Source organism: Solenopsis invicta, chromosome 6 (genome assembly GCF_016802725.1).
Source record: "Solenopsis invicta isolate M01_SB chromosome 6, UNIL_Sinv_3.0, whole genome shotgun sequence".
Taxonomy (NCBI): Eukaryota; Metazoa; Arthropoda; class Insecta; order Hymenoptera; family Formicidae; genus Solenopsis; species Solenopsis invicta.
Genome location: NC_052669.1, coordinates 17056657 through 17082110, shown reverse-complemented (window position 1 = coordinate 17082110; position 25454 = coordinate 17056657). Strand labels below are relative to the sequence as shown.

Genomic DNA, 25454 nt, shown 5'->3' with positions numbered 1-25454 from the left:
AATGCACAATGGTTTTATCAATATTAAATATTTAGAACACTAATAATTATTTATTATTAAAAACGCTATCTTACCCATTTTTAATTCAATTCCGTTCATATACCATTCGAATTTTAAACTCGCGTCGCCGACAGGAACGACTCTGCATTCGTATCTAGCCATTTGTCCTTCCCAAAGTTCAGTTGGTCCAGTTAACAACTGCGTGAAAATCGGTTTATCAAAAATCTTTTCTGGTTGTTCGGGTCGTCCAGTTTCCTTGGCTTCCAGTTGAGCGATTCTACGTTGCGCCTCTGGATGCTGAGTATCTAACTGTATATTCGCCTTAGCTGTATGTATCAATGTAAATGTTTTATTAAATAGATTAAATATTGTTCTAAATTTTTAGCCTAAATTAAATAGGTAAAATTATTTACTTTTGATCTTCATTGAAGCTGTGGTAACCGCTTCGCCTAATGGATTAGATGCGCGACACATATAAACGCCCTTGTCTTCATCACGCACGTGAGCGATATCCAGCGACACATAGCCAAAGTCATGCACTTTTGTGATCCGTGAACCTGAGAAAATTGTAGTAAAAATTAATTTTACATGAAAATTATATTGTCGCAATATTATAGATATTATATTATATTTTGCATCTTTACATTGAACTTTTGTATCTTACTTGTCTCAAGAGGCATTTCGTTTCTGAACCATTCCACTTTGAGCATAGGATCACCTACGGGTATAAGTCTGCATTCGAAATGCGCAGTGTGACCCTCGGCAATGTTATCGATATTTTGTAATGGTTGGGTGAAGACCGGCCGCTGCCGAGTTTGAGGCTCTGAAATGTCAGGTCTCTTCCAAGGTTGCTGGGCTTCAAGCTCTCGAATTTTATCCATTCCTTCGGGTCGTTGAGAATCCAGAATAATGTTATCTCGTGGGATTACTTTAAGTTCGATGGATGATACACATTGTCCCAACGCATTAATCGCTCGTACAGAATATTGTCCTGCATCTTCAGGTATGGCATGACTAATGTCCAAAGCCACATATCCGAAATCAAAAGTCACATGGAAACGCGCTGCTGATGGTAATGGTTTACCATTATGGAAGAATTCGATTCTTAGATTTGCATCATGCAAAGGCTCTACTTGACACTCGAAGTGAGCCGTTTGTCCCTCATACACTTCGGTTGTGCCCTAAAAGGATTTCTTATATGTATTCTATTCACTTTATTTGTTAAATTTTATAAATTTGTATTTACGTATTTACATATATGTCGTCATTGTTATTAATATTACTTACTCTAAGTTCAGTAACAAATCTGGGAGGTGTTATTGGCGGTTCTTCAATTTCTAATCTCGCAGGATGACCTTGGGCCTCTAATTCTCGAATCTTTTCTAGACCATCAGGATGTTGGGTATCAAAAAGAATACTTCGTCGTGCTGTAATAAAAAAAAACGATACTGTTTTGTTTTCTTTTCCGTAACTACAATTTTATTATTAATTTCGTGCTTTTTTAAATATAATCCGATTTTAAGACCAATCAATCTTTGGACCAATCAAGCTTCAAAGAGACTAAAACTGATTCAATGTTTTGAAATATATCATATACTACGCTTAATTATTTGAAGTATAGTTTTATATTATCTACATAGATGTAGAACGGAACTTGTTTGAGTTTGCTGACTTGTTTGTAGATTTTAACGAGAATCTTTTTCATCAAAGTATTGCCGCTGTTTGTTTGATAGATGATCTTTTTCTTCTTAATAAATTTTTTCATTGTTGTCATAAGTTTTCAAATTCTTCACGGGTAAGAAATTAGACTTCAAACATTGTTCGTTTTTTGCTGATAATTACGCAGAACAATTAGCATAGAATTTACATATATGAATATTTTAAATTAACACACAATGTAATACTGTAAAGTGTAGATACTTACAACCGACTTTGATAGTGCAAGTGTTAACGGCTTCACCAGCCAGATTGGTTGCTTTACACATGTAAGTACCGGAATCTTCAGGATAAGTGTATAGAATGTCAAGAGCCACATAGCCAAAGTCATGCGTTGTACGGAAGCGATGACCAGTTTTAATTGCAACGCCATTGACAAACCTATATTAAAGAAAGTTTAATTAATAAATTTATTCGGCATCCATAAAAATTATCGTTTTGTTGTTATATTGGTTTCTATTTTTTAGACATTTAAATTTTAAATAAATTTTTTTGATTATAAATATAACTATAATCCCACGTAGTACAAAATATTGCAACAATATACAGCAATGTTTCAGCAACATTTGAAACATTTTGCAATATTGTATATTGATGAATTATTATGCAGTATAAGAATATGTTATCCACGTATTGAATGTTAAGTATACCATTCTATTTTCAAGTTTGGATCGTTAATCGGCTCTACACGACATTCCAGATGAGCGTGTTCGCCTTCCTTGAGGTGATCCAAATTGTTCAACGGTGTCAAAAATACAGGTTTTTGATGAATAACCTCCTTTTCTACCTCTTGTTTGACTTCGACAGTTTCCAGTTCTCGAATCTTTTGCAAACGTTGTGCATCCAATGTATCGAGATATAAACCTTGTTTTGCTATGCAAATTAAAATAATTGGTGAATTATGTCTCCACACTTTTATTTATAAAAAAAACATTGTAAAATAACATATAAAATTATTTTGACTATACTTGTCAATTTTGCAAGCAATTTTGCACGCTATCATTTGTTTCAAAAGTTTGCGAGAAAAACATTATTTAACGGGTACTCATAATGATTACGTTAAAACTATTTTATGTATAAACATAATGTAAAATATTACTTACAATCCACGCTGATTATGCAAGTAGTGACTGCTTCTCCAACAGCGTTTTTCGCTTTGCACATATAGGTACCCGAATCTTCAGGATAAGCATAAAGAATATCAAGAGCAATATATCCAAAATCGTAAGTTGTTTTAAATTTATGTCCTTGAGGAATAGGTCGTCCATCTCTAAACCACTCAACGACCATCGTCGGATCATTTACGGGAGTTAATGTAGCTTCGAGATGAGCGCTTTTGCCTTCTGGAAGATGTTCAATATTCTTTAATGGCCTTCCAAAAGTAGGCTTCTCAGCGATGATCGTATCGTCTTCGATTACTCGTTTATATCTTGAATCATCTTCGAGATATTGTATCTTTTTCAATGCGCTCTCATGTTGCGTATCATGGATAATTGATGCTCGAGCTAGAAAGAAATTATTTAAATTAATGTAAAGAATCATATAAGAAAAAGAACACTTAAGGATTTTTTCTTTTTGAAATAAAAAAAAAATTAAAAAATTTTTTGTTTAAATGATAGTTTAGATATGTGAAAATATGAATATAAAGTGGAAATTTTAAAGGAAAGAATTGCAAAGCTGATTCTTTGAAAGCGCGTCTGCACTCGATGCGCCGTGGAAAACTCCTAACGATTCGGAGCGGCGCACCGACTGAAAAAAAATTTGCAGAACTTTACAATCACATAAAAAGGAAGATTTTATTAATGCCGAAGGACAGTTGTATGGCGCAGATATTCCAGACTAAAAAGGTAACTTTTACATTTCGTAATTTTAAAAAAGATTGTATTAAAAAACTTTAAACGTGTTTTTAAAGATAATTTTTATATTTCTTAGTTTAAAAAAAGATTGCATTGAAAAATTTTAAAGACGTTTTCTTAAAATAACATTTTTCAAACCGGCGTGCACTATAGCTTCTACAATCTTGATTTGATTCACTTGAAATTTTGAGGGAATCTCCCTCGTGGGTGCGGGAGGGGGCAGGCCCACCCCCCTTGCACCCTCCCTCGCGCGCGCACGCGCGTGTGTCTGTGTGCACACGGTTTCCAATCGTTACGTGTTCAAACGGGTGTCATCCGTGCTATTGGGATGTGTGCTAAAGGGATGTGTGCTATCGGGATACTGCGCTTTCTGCATTGTGTGCTATCGGGACAATGCGCCTTTTACGTTGTGCGTTATCGGGACAACGCGCTTTTCTGTGTGGTGCGCTATCGGGATGTGTGCTATTGGGAATTACTTTAAATTTTATGTGTGCTATCCACGGTGTGTTATCGCACCGTGTGCTTAAGGCACTCACTCGTCAGAATATCTTTAACTAAACATTTTTCTCACAAGGGAACCTCTCGAAGAGTTACACCCAAATTTTAATGAAACTTTACACATATTTAGGTAACATAATTAGATGATTTAAAAACTGCGGCCCATATTCCGTTTCAAGGGGAGAAATCATCCCTTATGTGTATAGCGGTTTTTAGCTTTTTTCGTTATATCTCGGAAACTATTCGAGATATCAAAAAATGTTTTATACAATAAAATTATCTCTTTTCATTATTCACGTTAATAACATTTTTAAAAAATAATTATTGAAAAAAATTTTTTTTAATTATTTTTTAAAGAATTTTTCTAAAAAGATATTGACGTGAATAAATAGAGATAATTTTATCGTGAAACTTTTATATAAAACATTTTTTTATATTTTGAATGGTTTTCGAGATATAAAGGGGAAAGCTAAAAATCACTTTACAAATAAGCACTGATTTTACCCCTTAAAACCGTATATTGGCAGCAATTAATATTTTCTAAAATTATCTAATTATGTTACCTAAATGTATGTAAAATTTTATTAAAATTGAGTTGTGACACTTTGTTGTTTGGCAATAAAACTTTTAGAACTTTTTAAAAAAGTATTAATTATTAACAAAATAATAAACTGCTATCAATTTTACACCACCTTTTATAAGGTAGATTAGCATGGCGCATTCTTTTTATAGTGATTTCCCCTGTAGATCTAATTTACTCTCTATTCCATTCTCTATTTTTTAATGTACGAATTTCAAATACCGTCCTCACTCTCTTGAAAGATATGTAATTATTACATAAGAATTCACTCATCTTTTATATGACAAAATATTTTTTAGGTTATAATGCTATTGTACAAAATAATAAAACTTTTTATTTTAAATCTGCACAAATTTCAATATTTCCATGATATCAAGATGAATTACCGTATCATATATTTCCTATAATGTAAGGTACCCGATACGAATAAGGCCCACTTAACTTATTTTATTTTTTATAAATTTTATTTACAAAGCTATTGAAATGAACTAAATGAGAATAAAATGTTTATTTCAACCATTTGTCAAAATAAAATTATCATCTGTATAAAATATTTTTAAATAAACAAAAGAGAAATTTTTTTAAACTCTAACATTGGGCCTTATTAATTTCTTGTCCTTTTAATAAGGCCCGAATTAGAAATAAATTGAAAATAATAAAAGAATTAAACATATTTTCCAACTCACTGTTAAAATAATTAATAATCACAAATACGAAATCCTTTAAAATCTATTTTACTGCAAAACATCACAATTATTTTTAATTTTGTTTATAATTAATATTTTAACTTTAAGAAATTCTGGCTATTTTAGTGCAATTTTAGCTTATGGAAAGTTAGCATCATTGAAAATCGTTATTCTCTCTGTTGAAAGCCACATACATAATATACAAATGGCAATGGCTAATAAATATATAACTGGGTCTTATCTAATAATACATTATTTATAAAAAAGTATACTTATTCCAAAAGAATTGATATATATATATATATATATATATATATATATATATATATGTTTTTTTTACAGTAAGGAAGTTAAATAATATTATAATATGTTGTACTAAATCATAGAATAACGTATACTTATTAAATTTACAACAAATTTTTGTAAAACCGGCTGATTTCCCCACTTTGTTATAAGCTTTTGTTGCATTAAATAAATTTAAATAATTATTTTTTAAGAATGTTATTAACGTGAATGAATAGAGGTAATTTTATTGTAAATTTTTTGTATAAAATATTTTTTGATATCTTGAATAGTTTTTGAGATATAACGAAAAAAGCTGAAAACCGCTATACAAAGAGATAATTTCACTTCTTGAAACCACAACTAATAGTTTCTAAAATCATGTTACCTACATGTGTGTAAAATTTCATTAAAATTGGGGTGTGACACTTTGAGAGATTCCCTTGTCAGTGTTTGAATTAGTAAAATCCGCGGAAAACTTCCTTTTTGTTAATAAATGCATAACTATATATTGCCTACTGTATAAATGCATAAATAATAAATGTATAACTCATGGCATGTCCTACATTTTCATATAGTGAATGGATTTTACATGACGATTGAGCAAGATTTACAGCTAATTACAGATTTATGAATCAAAAAGAAAGTGTTCTGTACATTCTATTAATCCATATTATCGGACATGAGTAATAGCATTCAAAAAATTTTATTCATTTTGATGTAGTTTGCAAGAAAAAAAATGTATATAATTTCTCGCTTCTGACATCATATTTTAATATGGCTGCAGTGAGGCATTAGAAATCTTAACAGTTTGTAAATGAACTAAATGGCTACAAAAAATTTGCACATATTTAGATTTAATATTTTCGTAATAAACTTTAATTCCAAGTATTAAGTAAAGAATTTACCGCGATTAAAAAAGAAAACGATTTTATGAATACGTATTATGGAAACTGCAAGTGTATAACTCAAAATTGTGTTTATAATTTAGAAAAAGTTTCAACACAGTTTCAAAAACAAAAAAAAAATGATATTAACATGTTTTCTCTTATACTCTATTAATATTCCAGACAGCAAGCACACATCATTTTAATATCAATTCATGTTTTAACGTCAAGTTATTTTGATGTCAAAGGACATGCATTTGCTATTTGTGATAGTATTTATTATATTTATATATGTAGTATTTAATAGAATATCAATATAATTCAAGCAATCTATTCCAAAACTTGTCTAATTTATTTCGACATTAAATTTTATAAGTAAAGTGGAAAAATTGGTAACATCTCTTTAATTTTACTAATAAACTTTGGAAATATTTTGCAAAATTGCATTTAAAGAATATAATTATAAACATAAAGTTACATAAGAATCTGTCTTTTATAAAACTCAATAATCTGAATAAAATGCATGTTTAATTATTTTTTTTAATGAAAAATGGATGAGATAAGTTTTCCAACAAAACACTTTAATTATAAGTATGCATAAAAGTTCACACTATATAAAAACGCAATAAAGTTGAACTGAAAAATATAGATTCTGTTTTTCTTTGCAATGTTCTTTATATTAATAGATTCATTAATATTACTTTATTGAAATATTACTACTATTGAAAAAAACGTTTATTTTTAAAACACTGCATGTTTTCTTTTATACTCTATTAATTCCAGGAATCAAACATACATCTCTTCTTTCTTTTAGGTCACACACCAAAGATTCGCCTTAGGTTACGCGGCCACAAAGAGGATTAAAAGAACGGAGGGTCGACCGTTGTTGGCGACCTGGACAAGTCGAAATTACAAAACACGCAGATCGAGCAATGACCGTATCACGAATTCTTGGAGGTCTTCTAGCTACGAACAATCACTGACTGCTAAAAAAGAAAAGTGCCCAGCAACGGCTAAAATTATGAAAACGCAACCGTTGACCGCAGCGGTTGCACAGGGCAGGAAGAGAACGGGGTAGATGATAGATCCTACTCGCTAAAGGATCGATAACAGTACCATCTCGCTATATGTGCGATAATGAAACACGATGCGTTGGCCAATAACCGATAAGCGCATTATCGTCGCGGCCTAGCGCGTTGCATGCAAGTATTATGCTGGGGCCTGCAAAAGGCGTTTCTTATAATTAGCGCATTAATCGACATTAATTTACTCGCTGAATTAATTTTGTTTTCTTGTCATAAATACGCTGCGGTAAGCGTCTGCATCATCGTAATTTTGGCCATTGCTGGGTGCTTTCCGCCTTTCGGCAGACAATGATCGTTCAGCTAGAAGATCAAAGATTTGTAATATGGTCATTGCTCGATCTGCACGCATCAAGGATCGGTAGGTTGCGTAATTTCAACTTGTCCGATGCCAGATCAGTAACAACGGTCAATCCTCCGTTCTTTTAAACTTCTTGGTGACAAACTAGTGGATTTTCCAAAAATTTCTACAATTTTTTGTACTGAAAAAGTTTCTAAAAGCAAATTGTAGAAAATAAAATTCTAAACAAATGTTTGAATCTTTTTTTGAATTATATTCAAATAACAAATTTATTTGTAAAAATCGACTAGTGCCACTAACAAATGAATAACAAATAACAAATATATTAATAACAAATATATATTAAAAAAATATGTTTTGTAATTATTTATTTTTTACACTCTTCATTGAATAATGAAATTATAACCGAGAAGTCACACATTATGTATAGGGATAATAAATCTATACTTTTACCAAATCGTATTCACTGACGTATATGTAATGTATGTATATACACTGAATGTCAAAATGTTATTTGGGATAACATCAATTATATTTTTTTAATAATGCAATAGATTGAACTCCCTCTTCCTTATAAAAAAATAGTAACAGCACTATTTTCACGCATATCTATGTAAATTTGATGAACATGGATGGAATGTATATTATGTATATTCTTAAGGCCATCACACGTAAACAAATTTTAGTCTTAATTGTAAGGCCGTGAGCAAATGAACCAATCAAAAGTGCGGTCTTACGTTTTAAAATGCTCGACTGTGATTCGGTCGATATGCTTACGATCTTATGATTACGACTAAAACTTTTTTACGTGTTATAGTCTTTACGGATATTGAGATTAACATCTCGAATGAATATACATACCACATATATTCATATTAATCTGTAAATATTCTATAAATATTCATAAATGTATATACATCCATGTATGTTGCATGTATGCGCATTCGATGTACATACATGAAATGTACATGACGTATATTCTATTTATATTTCAGCTATTATCTTGAATGAATATACATACCATATATGTATATTTATACGATATTTTATGAATATTCATAAATATATGTACATTTCTGAATATTCTATGTATGTACCTGACAAATACATGATATTTTTTTCACATTACAGACACTATATGTATATACATATAATATCCAATGTTTACTGGGTTGTATGCTAAATAGGCGTTCACTAAAAACCACCCAGACAGCACAGGGCATCTATTGGACGTCCAGATTTGATTTCAGTTTGGTTCAAACGTCCATGGACTTAATAGGAACGTTTTAAAAACGTATGCTATGCAGCGTACAAAGTATATTTACATTTGGACATTTTAAAAATGACCATTTTATTAAAAAAATTTTCTAAGTCTGCTCGCAATGTGTTGCTTTCGCTGATTTATTGACAATTTTCAAAAAATCGCACGAGGGATTTTACTTTCATTACAAAGTGTTTCGTGTGAAATGTACTTTCAATCGAGTTTTAAAGCTTAGTAACAGACTGCACTCAGCAAACAGCAAGCATCGAGCCCAGATTGCACATGAACGTCCAATGGATGTCCATCGGTGGAGGTTTTTAAGAGGTCCATAATGGTAACACTGGATGTTTTTAGTATGTTCAAAACATCCAAATATACGTTTTAAGTATGTTTTTAAAACGTTACTGTGCTGTCTGGGCAGCTTATTTATCGATCGCAGTTTCTCCATTTTGTGTAACAAAGAAAAGTATTTTTTAAGATAATTGTACCTTACATGGCTTACCTGAGCTTTGTGAGTTTTTCAAATTTTGTACTAACAATAAGTTTAAAATTAAAAACTGCTTTCCAGATTTAAAGAAGGAAACATTTCTAAACATTAATTTAAAATATGAGGCAGTTTTAAATATTTATGTGCAGTGAAGATGTTTAGAAAAAATTTTAGGTACATTAGGTACAAGTGTACGTGTAATGGCTTAATTATGTTTTCTTCTTTTTTACATAAAGTGTTAAACAAATAGATAATAAAGTGATCTAACGTTACATTTATAAGTTTATTAACATATTGATATTTATTAACATATTAATATATTCAAGTGCACAAAAAACTATTTTCATCAATAATCCATTAAATAAATAATTGAGTACGCAATATTAGATATTATGCCATATAGGGTACACTTATCTTACTTCAATATATGTATGTTAAATGTTTTCGATCGATTTATAATTTGCTTTATTCTTTTTACAAAAAAATTCCTGAAATTTCCTTCTTCTTTTGGGTTCAAAGTGGGATAATTTCTTATACTGATTTGAAGAAGAGGAGACGTAAATAAAATATATTGACCTGTATTCAGAATAAACTTATAAGAACATTCGAGCTCTTCCTTATCATTCTATCCTTGTTTTATATCTAATAAACGATAAAGATAGAATAATAATAAAACGCGTTAATGTCTTTATAAGCATGTTCTAAATATGGGCAAATGTATAAATTGATGTCATTTTATGAAACAATTTGCATACGCGCGTGCACGCACACACACACACACACACACACACACACACAGAGTAAAAATCGACTAATCCAAATTAAATTAAAATAAGCTATTATGTTACTCACACTTCACATCAAGATTAATTGAGCTCTTTGCTGATCCCAATTTATTGGTAGCTTGACAAGTGTATGTGCCTGAATCCTCAGCATATACAGTCAATACGTCCAATGAAGCAAATCCAAAATCACAGATAGTTCTGTACCTGTGACCGGTGGATAATGGCTTGCCATTGTGAAACCATTCCACTTTCATATTGGGATCGGGATAAGGTTCTATGCGACACTCATAATGTGCGCTTTGTCCTTCGACTAGTTTGGTAGGTCCGTTCAGTTGAACCGTAAAGAATGGTTTGTCTTTTATTATAATCTCTTCTTCCTCACGACGTTGATATTTTGAAGTATCTTCCAAGGCTTGCAGTTTTGATAAAGCACTCTCATGTTGTGATTCGAGTTGCAAGGCTGCCTTAGCTGCATTTTAGAAGATTTTTTGACATGATGCAGTTATACAAATCATCAAAAAAATTATAAGAAAGTGTTATTTAAAAAAAATTAAATGATTTCCGTTTTCGGAATTTTATCCAAAATTATACATACCGAATAAAATTGCATAAAACAACAAAAGTTTTTAATAGATTGGCAATATCGGGTAGATATGCAATACTTAAAATAATGAAGTAATAATAAAATATAAAATATATCGACAGTAATAAATCGATATGGGATATCAAAACATGCTTTCAATTTAATGATGTGATTATAGTAAATGTTAATAATGTTAACTATTATCAGAATAGTTTATCTAATTTATTAAAAACAAGTATTATCAATTTTATATTTTTAAAATTACTTTGTGAATTGTGTGAAATGTATGTATCGTAAATATAATGCAATATACATATATACCTGTGTTTGAATTAACGATGTACTTACATTGAACAAATAAAGTTACAGAAGTAACTGCTTCTCCAAGTTCGTTTGTAGCACGACACGTGTAAGTGCCTGAATCTTCGGGATTAACATACTTCATGTTTAAGGCGACGTATCCAAAATCGTGCATGGTAGTTACACGATTTGCTTTTAAAAATTAAAAGGAATGTTTTAAAAACACTTAATATGACATAATATGCTTTGATACATAAATTTGTAAAATGTTGTAACTTACAGGCTGAAATAGGAACTCCATTACGTAGCCATTCTATCTTGAGTTTAGGATCACCAACTGGGATAACTCGTGCCTCGAAATGCGCTGCCTGATTCTCAGCAACATAAAGATCTTTCATTGGCATTGTGAAAACAGGAGCTTGCGTAATAATTTCCTCGGTTGTAGTTTTACGTTGATAACGAGATGTATCCTCCAACGAGCGAAGACGTTGAAGAGTTTCTTCGCTTTGAGTTTCAGTGTAAATTGACTTTTTAGCTGTTAATAAAAAGTAGTAAGTCAATAATCAAGATTAGATGAAATTTTCGAGTAAATCTCAAAGTGACAAAAAGCTTACAATGAACGACAGCGGTTGCAGAAGTGATAGCTTCACCAATAATATTTTTAGCTCTGCAGGTATAAGTTCCAGAGTCTTCAGGGTATGCGTACATAATATCAAGAGCGACGAAACCAAAGCTGTTTGTTTCGATAAATCTTGAACCTGCTTTTACCGGTTTATTATTATGGAACCATTCTATTTTCATTGTTGCGTCAGACACTGGAATTAGTCTACATTCGAAATGTGCTCGTTGACCCTCTTTTATCTCGACATTGTTTAATGACGTTGTGAAAATAGGAGCTTGAGTAGTAGTTTCTTCAACAACTTCTCGTCTATGATATTTGGATTTATCCTCCAGATATTGAATCTGCTCAAGTCCAAGCTCATTTTGCGTATCCGTTAATATTTGTGCGCCCGAGCGACACATTAACGTACAGAGTACTTCATCACTTCCTACTAGATTAACAGCACGACAAGTGTATGTTCCAGAATCCTCGGCAATCAAATCAATTACGTCCAATGCAACGTAACCAAAATCATGAATTGGACGGAAGCGATGTCCTGCGAATTGATTTGGAAAGTTTGAATATAATTTGACCGATACAAACAGAATAATTTGATAAATTTGAGAAAATAAAAATGCAGTTAGATAATAATACGTATTTATGTATGTGCATGTACTATTATTGCAGAAAGAATAGTAATAAGATTGAAAATTACCTATTGTTACCGGACGACCATTCTTAAACCATTCGACTTTTAAATTTGAATCCGTTACCGGTTCCAGTTTACACTCGAAATGGGCATGTTGTCCTTCTCGAAGATTTTCTTGATTTTTTGGCTTTGTAATAAATTTTGGCTTTATAGTGACGACTTCATCTACTAGTTCATGCCTTTTATATCGCGAAGCATCTTCTAAATATTGTATTCTTTCCAATCCTTCAGGATGTTGAGACTCTAAAAGTAAATCCTTTTTGGCGTGTACTCTTACAGAGCACGAAGTAACTGCTTCGCCGAGCTGATTTCTAGCTTGACAGGTATATACACCAGAATCTTCAGGATAAACACCAAGAATATCTAAAGCTACATAATCAAATTCGTAAGATGGTCTGAATCGGTGACCAGTTTTGACTGGTCGACCATTAACAAACCAATCAACTTTCATTGTCACATCACCAATTGGCTGAAGGCGACATTCGAGGTGAACATTAGTCAGCTCTACTGTCTCAATATTGTGCAGAGGTCGAGTGAATTGAGGTGCTTGCATCACAGTGACTTCTTCTTGTTGAATTTTGTGATATCTGTATGTAAGTAAAATATTAAATAAAACAAACAGTTGTGAAAAAAATAAAAGTATGAATTAGTAAACGATAAATAAAAGCAAACCTTGATGAATCTTCTAACATTTGTATCTGCTCAAGTGATTGTTCATTTTGCGTTTCGGTAACAATATCAGATCTTCCTATAACTCTGACGCAAGCAGAAGTATGCGCGGTACCAAGATGATTAGTAGCTCTGACTGTATATTCCCCAGAATCGTAAGCAGTAGCGTGTACTATATCGAGTGCAACAAATCCAAAATCGTAATAAGTTCTGAATCTAGAACCAACTGTAACAGAACGTCCGTTTTGAAACCATTCAACTCTCATCGTTGGATCGCCCATCGGTTCTAAACGACACTCCAAGTGAATATTTTTGCCTTCACTAACTGGTTTAGGATCACTCAATGGCTGGATAAAAATTGGTTTCGATTTGGAGATCTCTTCAATATGATATTGCGGTTCCACAAATTTGGATTCTTCTAAACGTTGTGTCTTTTCATAGGTAGCATGATGCATGCTGCTAGTATCTATGCTGGAACGCGCTAAAACAAAGAATTAATGGAACTCATTAATTCATCTATTCTTTGAAATTTATTTCAATGTTATGTAAGTAAAATTGTATATCTTACTTTCTACAGTCATAGTGGCGGATAAACGAGCTTCTCCACGAGAATTCCTAGCGACAACTGTGTATGTACCAGTATCTTCAGAACGAACTTGAAGAATATCGATGGAAACATATCCGAAATCGTGATACATTTGAATTCTATTAGCAGCAGCAATGGGTTTGCCATTATGGTACCATTCGATCTTCATACTCAGATCACTTTGAGGTTCGACGCGTGCTTCAAAATGCGCACGTTGACCTTCTACGATTTTATTAGTACCTTTAAGACCACCTAGGAATCGTGGTGCTTGTGTAATCTGCATTTCTTCCTGGACCTGTCGCGAATATTTACTAGAATCTTCGAGAGACTGAATTTTTTGGAGACCAGTAGGATGTTGGCTATCATAAATAACATCATTTTTGCTAATCACACTCAATTGAGCAGTAGTATGAGCCTCACCAGCTCTATTGTAGGCTCGACAAGTATATACGCCAACATCGTGTATTGTTACGTATTTGATGGTTAACGCCACGTAACCGAAATTGAAAAAGGTTGTAATCCGAGAACCTAATTACAAAAATATTCTATGAATATATACAATATGTACAAATGTACGACATACGTTTATATGAAGAGAATTATATGTTACTTACTAGCTTCTACAGGTCGTCCATCTTTCAACCACTCGACACGGAGATCAGCATCTCCAATTGGTTCGAGACGTGCTTCGAAATGGGCAAATCCACCTTCTCGTATGCCGCTTTGATCCTTAATAGGCGATTTAAATTCCGGTGGGCTACTTGGTTCAGGCTGCTCCTGCACATACTTTTGGTGCATTGCCTGTTGATATGCTTCCAACTCCTCGGCAGCTTCTATGTATCTAAGTTGTTCAGGAATACCCAAGTCTGTTGTTACGCTCGTTCGCGCTACACAATAATTAAAAGATCAATGTTTGAGATAAAAGTTTTGAAATAAATATCTGACAAGCAAAAATAACAATAATATGAACACTCGTTTTTCTTTACAGAGCAAACCATAAAAAGAAATGAGAAGAACAATCAATTTACGAGACAAATAATTGATCGCGTAAATTACATAAATATTAAGGATTTATTCTCCTAGTATTACACAAGATATTTTGATTATACTTAGTCTATTCTCACAATACAAAAATTATTTTAATCTGCATAATTGATTAATAATTTTAAAGAGTAACATTATACATTCTAATAACATAAGAGAATACGTGACAACATTTAGCTTCAGCTTGTAACTTATTACTACAAAAATCATTAAAATGGTCCAAAAAATTTCATAACATCATTCTTTGGTCGGTAGCGAGAATTTCGTTAAGTCAAAACAGTACATTAAAAACTAAAACTCATAAAAATCGATAAAAATGATAACTGATAGACATTTTTAAGTAATTAGTATATTATTTCAAAAAAATTTAACTGATAAAGTAGTGTTGTTACAAATGTCTCTACGTTATAATTGTGTCCCAGGATCGACAGTTGTTAAAATGTACACGCACCGGCAGAAATGGTGTCTCTCCGCGCTGACGCTCGGCTGCCGCACACACGCGCGCACGTACGTGTTTCATGGCAGCGCGGCGGAGGTCTGGGTGCCGGCAGAAAGTAGTGGAGGGCGTTTCGATACCGCATCTTCCTCGCTCGACGCTGGATCGAGAGAGAAAACACGGAATCGAGGCGCTCGAGAAACTGACAAAAATGGTATCCCTTGCGCCTATACGGCGGTATACGGAATACCGCGGTTCGTCGCGCGCTGTTGTAATTTTTAATTGCATAAAGAAATTTACTCGGATACGAATATTCGTTTGAAAAATAATGTAAATAGAATTACGATTTTTAATAATAAATTAAAATTATGTCATCACGGCAATACAGTACTTACACAAAGAGAAAAATTTTCTTCAAAACAATATTCTGAGAGAGGACCTGAATGAACGTCTGATTATGATTTTTCTTAAATTTCGTACAGTAATTTGTAACGTCAAAATATGGAGAAGTCTGTCACTTCTCCGAGTATTGTTTTACGTCAATTACAAAGTAAACTGGCTTGTTCGATAATGTTAACATATTTATAAATTAATCGAATTAAATTTATTTTCTAATACAGATTATTTTAATAAGTAATTAAGGAGATTTACATTCAATAATTAATTAAAATTATGTCTCTATGTAAAGTAATAGTCCCACAAATTAAAGCTAAAATATCTTGCCGTGATGACATAATTTTAATTTATTATTAAAAATCGTAATTCTATTTACATTATTTTTCAAACGAATATTCGTATCCGAGTAAATTTCTTTATGCAATTAAAAATTACAACAGCGCGCGACGAACCGCGGTATCCCGTATACCGGCCGTATAGGCGCAAAAGACAGCATTTCTCTCAGTTTCTCGAGCGCCTCGATTCCGTGTCTTCTCTCTCGATCCAACGTCGAGCGAGGAAGATGCGGTACCGAAACGCTCCCCCCCGCCCCCCAGTGCTTTCTACCGGCACCACGACCTCCGCCGCGCTGCCGCGAAACACGTACGTGCGCGTCTCGCGTAGCTCGCGTGTGTGCGGCAGCCAAGTGTCAACGCGGAGAAACACCATTTCTGCCGGTGCGTGTACGTTGTTTGCGAGTCAAAATTGTTAATTATGCAGAGTAAAATAGTTCTTGTTTTGCTAGAATAGATTATGAAGAAGATTAACAAGGGAAGTTCAGCAAGTATAAAATTCAAAAAAATCCGAAACTTTGTATAAGTTTAGAATAAATGGACCTAATCACAAAACAATTTTTTTTAGCTGCTGATATTCGGTTTTAGGGATGCAGCATCCTTTTGAATAAAATCGGTGTTTACGTTTTCAAGCGAATATCGCCGAAACAATATAAAAAAAATGAGAGAAATATAAAAAAATGTTTCCAGCAAGTTTTATGGTTTCGAAAGCTCTTTATAATGGCATGATCAGATTTTTCAAAAATGTTAAATTTTTAAAAATATCCCCACCACTTATACTTTTTTTATTATTTAAATTGTTTTTGTAACTAAATTAAATTTTATTTCACGCTAAATTTAACCATATATAATAAAGTTGCGATCCGTAAACTTGTTTTTGAGAAATAAACTGATTTATGTGAACGTGTGATATTTGTAAGCTTAAGCGTAAGCTTGATTAATAGTAACAGTAAAAAAAATTTAATTTAATTTAATTTTTTAAATTTTACTCGAAGCTTCTTTGATAGTGTTATTTTAAATAATTATGATATAAATTTACGAAATAACATTATAAAATTACAGTTTTTGGCACACAATCAACTTTCTTCTCCAAGATTTCGAAAATTATTTAAATATAGTTGATATAAAGTAGTTATTTATCAACACGGTCTGAAAAATTTGAAAATCTAATTAATTACTGTTATTTTAAAGAAGAAAAACATATACCAAAATGCAGCATTTGTGATGAAATGGCTTTTATACGTTGTGCATGGTGCAAAAATTACTTCTGTTTTGAACATTTCTTTGAACAATATTATTATTGTAACAATTATAATATACAGAATAAATAATATCTTATTTTTGTAAAAATAAAATATTAAAGCAGGATCAATTTAAATAATAAAAAAAAGATAAGTGTTGGGGGTATTTTGAAATATTCAACATTTCTGAAAAATCTGATCATGCCATTATAAAGAGCTTTCGAAACTATAAAATTTTTGCTGGAAACATTTTTTTATTTTTCTCATTGTTTTGGCGATATTTGCTGGAAAACGTAAACACCGATTTTATTCAAGATGATGCTGTATCCCTAAAACCGAATATCAGCAGCTAAAAAAGAATTTTTCGTGATTAGGTCTATCTACTCTAAACTTATACAAAGTTTCAGATTTTTTTGAATTTGCACTTGCCGAACTTCCCTTGTAAGTATAGTCAAAACGTTTTGTGTAATACTTTATACGAGAATAACTTCTTAATATTTATGTAATTTACATGATTATTTATTTTGCTTGTAAATTGGCTGTTCTTTTCTTTATATCTGTCGTACAACTAATAATATACATGAGACTCACCAAAGACACGAAGAGTCGCGGAGCTGATGGCCTCTCCTAAACGGTTCACAGCTCTGACTGTATAAGAACCTGCATCTTCAGCCCGTAGGTGCAATATATTGAGTGAGACGTATCCGAAGTTAAAGATGCTAGTAATTCTTGAGCCTAATGAATAATTGATAGATTTTACATTCATTTTTGTTTTGGACAATTAAAATAGTTTTTTTTTTCTGACATCCATACTTACTGGCTGTGATCGGTTTTCCATCCTTGTACCACTCCACTTTCATGGTGGGATCGCTAACAGGTGTCAATTGCGCCTCAAAATGAGCGTTACGACCTTCCTGTAGTTCACCGAGATTCTGGAGTGTGCGGATAAAAACTGGCCGCTGTGAAGAGGTCTCCTCTACGTTCTCTTGTCTTTGATACTTGCTGTAATCTTCGAGTTGTTGAATGTATTGGAGGCTGTCGGGGTGTTGGCTTGCTTGCTCAATCGTGGCACGTGCTGAAAAAATTTTATAATTATATGTATAAAAGATAGCGCAAATAATCATTTTACACAAGAATAATTTATAAAACATTCCTTTTTACTTACGAGTTACGCTGAGGGTGGCACGAGAATCAGCTATTCCGGTCGAGCTTATAACGCGACATAGGTATTCGCCACTATCTTGAAGAACGATGCTAATGAGATCGAGTGAAATAAAACCAAAGCGAAAGACAGAAGTTGCTCGGGAACCTGTGAAAAATATATACGTCAATGCAAATCGGTTGAATCGGTAGTATTTGATTGAATAATAAAGGAAAATGTAAAACTTTTTTACTTACTCGCGTCAAGTGCTCTGCCATTGACATACCATTCCACCCTCATAGTAGGATCGCCCACCGGTTCGATTCTGGCCTCGAAGTGAATTCGTCCACCTTCGATCTGATGAACGTCCTTTAAAGGTATAATGAAACATGGTGGGGGATAAACTTTGTCTTCTTCAGGAGGCGGCAAATAAGGTTTCGCGCGTTCCACATGTCTCAAGTAAATCACTTCGGGGCCAGGCGCTGGTCTGCAAATATTTGTTATTCATCAATTATCTTGTAATAAACTTTTTGCTAGAAAAATTAAAAATCAATTTTATGAATAATATAAAGCTCTCAATTTACGTATCAATGAGGATCTAAAATAAAATGTAGAAAGATTAGTGTTATTTTGTTAATTTAGTGAACAAATTTTAAAAGTCTCACTCTGGTTCGATGACTTTCGTTGGTCGGGGTAAGTTCAGGCGTCTTGGTTCCGGGGCTGTTCCTTTTGGCGTTTCAACAAAGAGCCGTGCTCGAGTTGCGGTAGAGCCGGCCACATTTTGAGCTGTGCATTGGTACCAGGCTGCATCTGAAAACTTGGTGCACGGGATATCCAAAGTTGAAGCTCCACTATCATCACTCGATATACGTATTTCAGGGCCAGGCGTTATCGGTACGCCATCCTGCAAAAGTTTTCAGTTAGAGAGTCATAATTATATAGCAAATAAAATAGCAAAAAATTACTTTTTGCCACGTGATACGTGGAATGGGCGTGCCGACTGCGCGTGCCATAAAGACCACGGGTTCTCCCTCTTTTACGCCTGTTGTGACAAAACGTTCGACAAATTTCGGCGCAACTATTTGTTCTTTTTCAATAACGTTCAAGTTGCATTGACAAGAAGTCTCGCCAGCTTTATTTCGAGCAACGCACGTTACCACGCCAGCGTCGGTGCGATTTACATTCGTGATCATCAATGAATTGTTACCAGATTCATTTACAAGGATTTTATGAGTCATATCATTAGCGACTTGTTGGCCGTTTATGTACCAAGTGACTTCGGGATATGGACGGCCAGTTACGCGACAATCGAATCTGAAATATTTTATTTGTTAATATTTCATGTTAATATCACAACTACTACTTATCAAAATATTTAGAAGCAAAAGGAAAGGTTAAAAATACTAAAAATTGAAAAAGTTGAAGCATACCGCGTCATTTTGCCTTCGGTAGTTTCCTTATCTGTGATGGTACGAACAAAGTTTGGTGGCAGAACCTTACTAGAGTCAGTAGATTCCATGGTCGACTCTACTTGTTGACTCTTAATAAATTCCCTTTGATGCGCTTGATATGGAGCTTGATCTACTTGATCGCTAGACTCAATTGCCAGATAAGCGGAACTAACGGTACAACCTTGAGGATTCTCAGATAATAATGTGTAATGTCCGCTATCTTCCGGAAGAGCGACTCGAATTCGTAAAGTAGCCTGTTGGTTCGAATAGCCCGTCTCCACACGTTGAGACTCTCGAATTCTCTGGCCGTTTTTGAACCATGTTAACTACAAGAACAAGAATACGGTTTATCATATGCTAAGTTAATGAAGGATACATTAGATATTTTTTGAACGATTGGATATTTTGTTAATGCAATGTGATACATAATAGAAATACTTAGAGATAAAAATAATTATTGTGTAATATTGAAAAGGAAAATGTATTATAAAGTTAGTCTTAATATTTTTTTCGGTTACTCTTATTAGCCCATCATTCGTAAATTACTTAGTTTTAATATTTCAATTCTTTCAATGCAATTTGAACTCACTCTTGGTTTCGGATTGCCAGTTATCTTTGCGGTGAAAACAGCGTCTGATCCTTCAACGAGCTTTGAGTTTCTGGGTTTCTGAGTGATTTGTGGAGGTGCGACTGGCCCCAGAGTACGATCAATTGTCGTAGAAATTTGCAAGTCGGACTCACCCGCAAAACGGCGAGTAATTGATTCACGAAATTCTATTTCACGCAACAATCTGTATTCAAAGGTGTCAACCTGCGCATTTAAAAAATAAGAAATATTACTTTAATTGCTCTTAAATTAATTTTCCATTAAAGCAACAAATATAAAATGTAATACCTTAAAATCTTCAATAGACGTAGTTGTGCCATTTACGTAACTTCGTTTATCTGACGTTTGCTGATAACTACGTTGTTGAAAGACTTGGCTTCCAGTTTGCATTTTCTGTTCGCTTGTTTGAAAGCTTTGCGTAAATTCTTTTTTATAACTATCTGTTAACTGTTGCGCTGGTGGACCAAATCCCTCTGGTTGTATATAAACCGAGCAAATAGCTTCGCCTAAAAAATGAAAAAAATGTAATGTTTTTTATTTATTTTATTGTAACACATAGCCTGATGTTAGAACATTTCAAGAATATCAATGCATGTTCTAAATGGAAGCTGTACTTGTAAAAAAAACTCATACCATATTGATTCTTTGCACTGCATGTGTACTCGCCCTCGTCCCCTGGACCGATCTGATTAATTTGAAGTGTAACAATTCCAGATTTTTCATCATAAGACATTCGAATCTTTCGTGATTCTAGCAACGCCACTCCTTTATGTGTCCAAGAAACTGATGGTTTTGGATTGCCTCGAACACAACCTTCAAAAATTGCGTTGCCGCCCTGCGCAAATCTTGCATTTTTGAAGATTCGTTCGAAAATCGGTGGTGAGGGATCCCCAGGTTTACCCGTAAATCTGTCAGTAATTTAATGAGATTGTATTAAAAATATAATTAATAATATTTCTTTTATAGCTACAAGAGAGCTACAATTATTAAGTGTCGCAATACTTACACTGGTACCGTTGGCGTTGTATGCGTAACGATCTCCCCTTGAACTGCAGAAATAAAGAAAATATCAATTTACTTTTATACATATAAATAAAATAAATGTAATATTAAACATTATTAAAATTAAAAAATTAAAAAATAGATACAAGATTCAAGGCTCCTAAGGAATAACAATTCAAATGAGACAAGAAAAGCTTCAGAACCGTGTGCAGGGTGTTGTGCGTCAATACAAAATAAATACCAAGGTAAATAAAGTAAACGTTTCGACTATTTAATAACTAGTCATCTTCAGTATAACGTTTGAATCTAAAATCGAAACAATTAAATAGCAAAACATATCACAAACTTAACGCAACATTAATCAATAAATTAAGATCTTAAGTAGTCGAAACGTTTACTTTATTACCTTGGTATTTATTTTGTATTGGCGTACAACATCCTGCACGGCTCTGAAGCTCTTCTTGAATTATTAAAATTAATCTATAATTCAATTAGAATTAAATTCCATTTCTTCTCTCTAATAAAAGTGCAGGATCATAAACGTATTATATTTTCTCAATGGTCCGTTCTTAGACTAACCAATAAATTGGTTTAAATTACGATGCTTCTCGGTGTAAACATAATTTGATGAAAAAATGCGGCGTCGTCATCGCGCGTAACGGCGACAGGAAAAAACGGTTTATGAACGGTTTATTTCCCCGATTCGTTCTACCCTAATTAGAAAGTACGACAGAAGTTATATGAAAAAGGAAGTTGTACCTGAAAAATGATTTAAATACTATCGTGCACAATGTTGCTTAATAAATGAAAATTATTCTATAAATAAAATTATATATAAATGAAAAAAATTAAAAAAAAAGAATCAGTAATTAAAAAAGATATTTTCTACAGATTGTAGAACGCGTAAAAAAACAAAGTTAAATATTACAATTAAGTATTGAAAAGAAAAATTTCTTTCTGAGCTGTCGCCGCTGATTATGCGTGAGTTATTGAGTGTATTTCACACTAATTAATAAATATAAATAAATTTAAATAGCGTTTTAAACCTACTTCTACGATCCTTTTCAGTGCAAACTTCTAGCAAAGGTTTTTAAATCTTTCATCCATTCTCAAGGTATACTTCAATTGTTAAATTGTCGTTTACATTATTGCATTTTGTAAAAGTTGACTAATTATTAGTAGAATAGTAAATGAATCAAAGACAAGCCCAACTTTGAAGTAGATAACGTATACAATTGACAGCGTAACTCAATAACTCACGCACAGTGGCTCAGAAAGGCATTTTTTATATTTAATTATTATTCTGAAGTTTTTATATTATTTAATTAAATATTATAATATAAAAAGATAAAAAAATAAGTGATACTTTAAAAAATGTTAACAGATATTTGTAAAAATTTAAAAATTTTTTAAAATAAAATTTAATAATTCACACACAGTCTATATGTATAAAAGAAAGATTAGTCATTGATTGATTGCTTGATACGCAAAAAGAATTACATTTTACAAAATATATATTTTCATAAAATTTGTTATAAATTTTATTTTCATATTGAGATAAGCCTTGGGATAATTTTTAACAACCTATCAAAGATTATAAATAACAATATAAATTGTTGAAATATACGAAAGATATTTTATAAACACTTAATAAAAATCATCATGCAACTGTAAAATGTTTCAAGGTAAAATTGTAACATGAAGTATACTGCCGTTCTAATCGAACGTCTTATGCTTTCAGCTACGGCCGTTAGCTGCCAATCTGTTTTACCATACTGAGAAAATAATTTACTAAAATTAAAAAAAAATACGTTTTTTAGTCGTATACAAAACATGTTAACTAAAATCAAGGGAAATTCACTAAAATTAAAAAATATATACCACAAAATTTTTTCTTAAAATTTAATTTTAGTAAACTACTTGATTTCATACGACTATGAATGCATTCTTTAATTTTAATTAATTTTTTTCTCAATAAATATAGTACATATTTAATATAGAAAATAAACTCGTTTCTCTTGCAAATGCTTGATTATTGCATCGAATGGCTTTATCTTTCATTAGTGAGGGGAAAATATTACAAAATACAATCACGACATTAAATGTCATAATGCAAAATGTGTAAGTTTATTTTTATGCTAAAAATTTACTAAATTTTATAATCTTTTTATTATTAGGGAAAACTCTATTGGAAATGAAAACTCTTATTAAAAATGTATTCTCATCAAAAGTACGTTTTTATTTGTAGTATAAAATATATTCTCAATAATATAGATTTAAGACCGCCATTTGTATAAGTATAACAAATTAAGTAGAAGAATCATAACAGTCATAGCAAAATCTGGATGCTAAAATAATATTTAATATGTGATTTTAACATACAGTTTTCAATTCAAACTGCGTGCCGTTAATTCGGTTTCAAACATAGCTTTTGAAATGAACTAGAATAGTATTATCACAGATTTAAATTGAAAATAAATTTAATATTACTGATACTAACTAGCATCTTTAAAATCTCCCTCCACCCCAAAGAAAGTGAAAAGCCGGTTGCGAAAAATATTACCTCAGCCAGGATTTGAACCTGAATTCCCCTACATTTGTAGGCGAGTCATATAGTGTTCTAGTTCATTTCAAGGTGTGTTTGAAACCAAAAGTAACGATGTGCAGTTTGAATAAATTGGAAATTGTACGTTAAAATCACATATGAAATATGACTATGTGACTGTTATGACCTTTTATCTATTTAATTAAATTTTCAATATCTTATGTCTTATGTGTACAGACGATTAGTTTCGTGAATGTATATAAGATTACAGGGGAACAGGGTAATACGGCATCAATTTTTATTTTATTGAATAATTTTATTTATAATCAATATTTTATATTGAAACTTGAAATTGATTAACTTGTGTTTAACAGATTTTAGACTCAAACTAACGAAATGTTTATTAGTTACTTAGGACATGATTTATAAAAATGTAACGTACTTCATAATCGGTGGAAGAAAAAAGTGGTAGTAATATGGCTAGCCCCAAAATAATTAAGTGAAAAAAACAGTCTAGTTTAAAGAATACACCATATTTTGTTACAAAATTATATATTTTTAATTAATCATCGTTTAGAATTTTTTTATTTTCGAATATTTCTGCTTTCAAAAATTCTAGAGACATTATTAGAAATTATTATTTTACCTCTGTTTAATATTAAACAACAAGCATAAATGACATCGCTAATGTTTCTGAACACCGTTTCCTAGAGTAACAATTAATTTATCGAAGAAATATTTTAATATGAAAATTGTATTTAAAAAATCATATTAACAAAATTCTGTGTTATTTTTTTGACTTTGAGTAACTCGAAATGTGTACAACCGAATAAAAGTAAAATAAAAAAAAAAAAAAACTTTCAAATGTACATACATTCGTGTGATAATACGCTAAAGTATAAAAGCAATAAGAAGGTACGTGTAATTAAGTGTTAAAATGTACCTTAAAAAAGTTTAGAAGTGTTTAAAAGTAAACCGTATAATAATTGTCAGCCGTTATATATTGGCATATTAGTGCCATTAAAAACTGGCAAGCTACTAAACGAATAATTCTATAAGCAATTGTTAGAATTTCTTTACCTAATAATGGAGATAATAAGGACAGCCGTAATGTCCACAGTAGCTATAATATCTCTTTCTCTTCTATCTTATTTATTTAATATTATTTCGTCATAACTTTATCACATTTACATATTTTAGTAAAAATAGATAAAGGTAAAGCAGAATTAATTTTTATTGCAATTTTACTTAAGGATGTTTTGGATATACAATACGAGTTAAAAGTTATCGAGAGTTAAAAACTGATGACTTTCCTAGGTATATTTTTTTCCCTAATCAACAAGAAAAAATTTGGGTCGTGCCTGCCCGAATTTTGGCACTGAAACTAACT

General features: G+C 32.0%; 1 protein-coding gene across 1 annotated transcript in view; it reads right to left on the bottom strand.

Annotated features, from left to right (window-relative positions):
* LOC105193636 (titin) overlaps window positions 1-25454 on the bottom strand; it is a 120914-nt gene that overhangs the window by 91557 nt on the left and 3903 nt on the right. The window contains 26 exon segments of the mRNA XM_039450365.1: window positions 75-326; window positions 414-557; window positions 665-1181; window positions 1288-1427; window positions 1925-2097; window positions 2367-2589; window positions 2820-3221; window positions 10489-10890; window positions 11353-11496; window positions 11585-11839; window positions 11919-12461; window positions 12621-13201; window positions 13287-13764; window positions 13852-14397; window positions 14484-14756; window positions 17910-18053; window positions 18136-18393; window positions 18484-18627; window positions 18717-18946; window positions 19125-19363; window positions 19425-19773; window positions 19890-20236; window positions 20500-20721; window positions 20806-21023; window positions 21151-21425; window positions 21524-21566. Of these exon segments, the coding sequence (XP_039306299.1) occupies window positions 75-326; window positions 414-557; window positions 665-1181; window positions 1288-1427; window positions 1925-2097; window positions 2367-2589; window positions 2820-3221; window positions 10489-10890; window positions 11353-11496; window positions 11585-11839; window positions 11919-12461; window positions 12621-13201; window positions 13287-13764; window positions 13852-14397; window positions 14484-14756; window positions 17910-18053; window positions 18136-18393; window positions 18484-18627; window positions 18717-18946; window positions 19125-19363; window positions 19425-19773; window positions 19890-20236; window positions 20500-20721; window positions 20806-21023; window positions 21151-21425; window positions 21524-21566 (7542 nt within the window).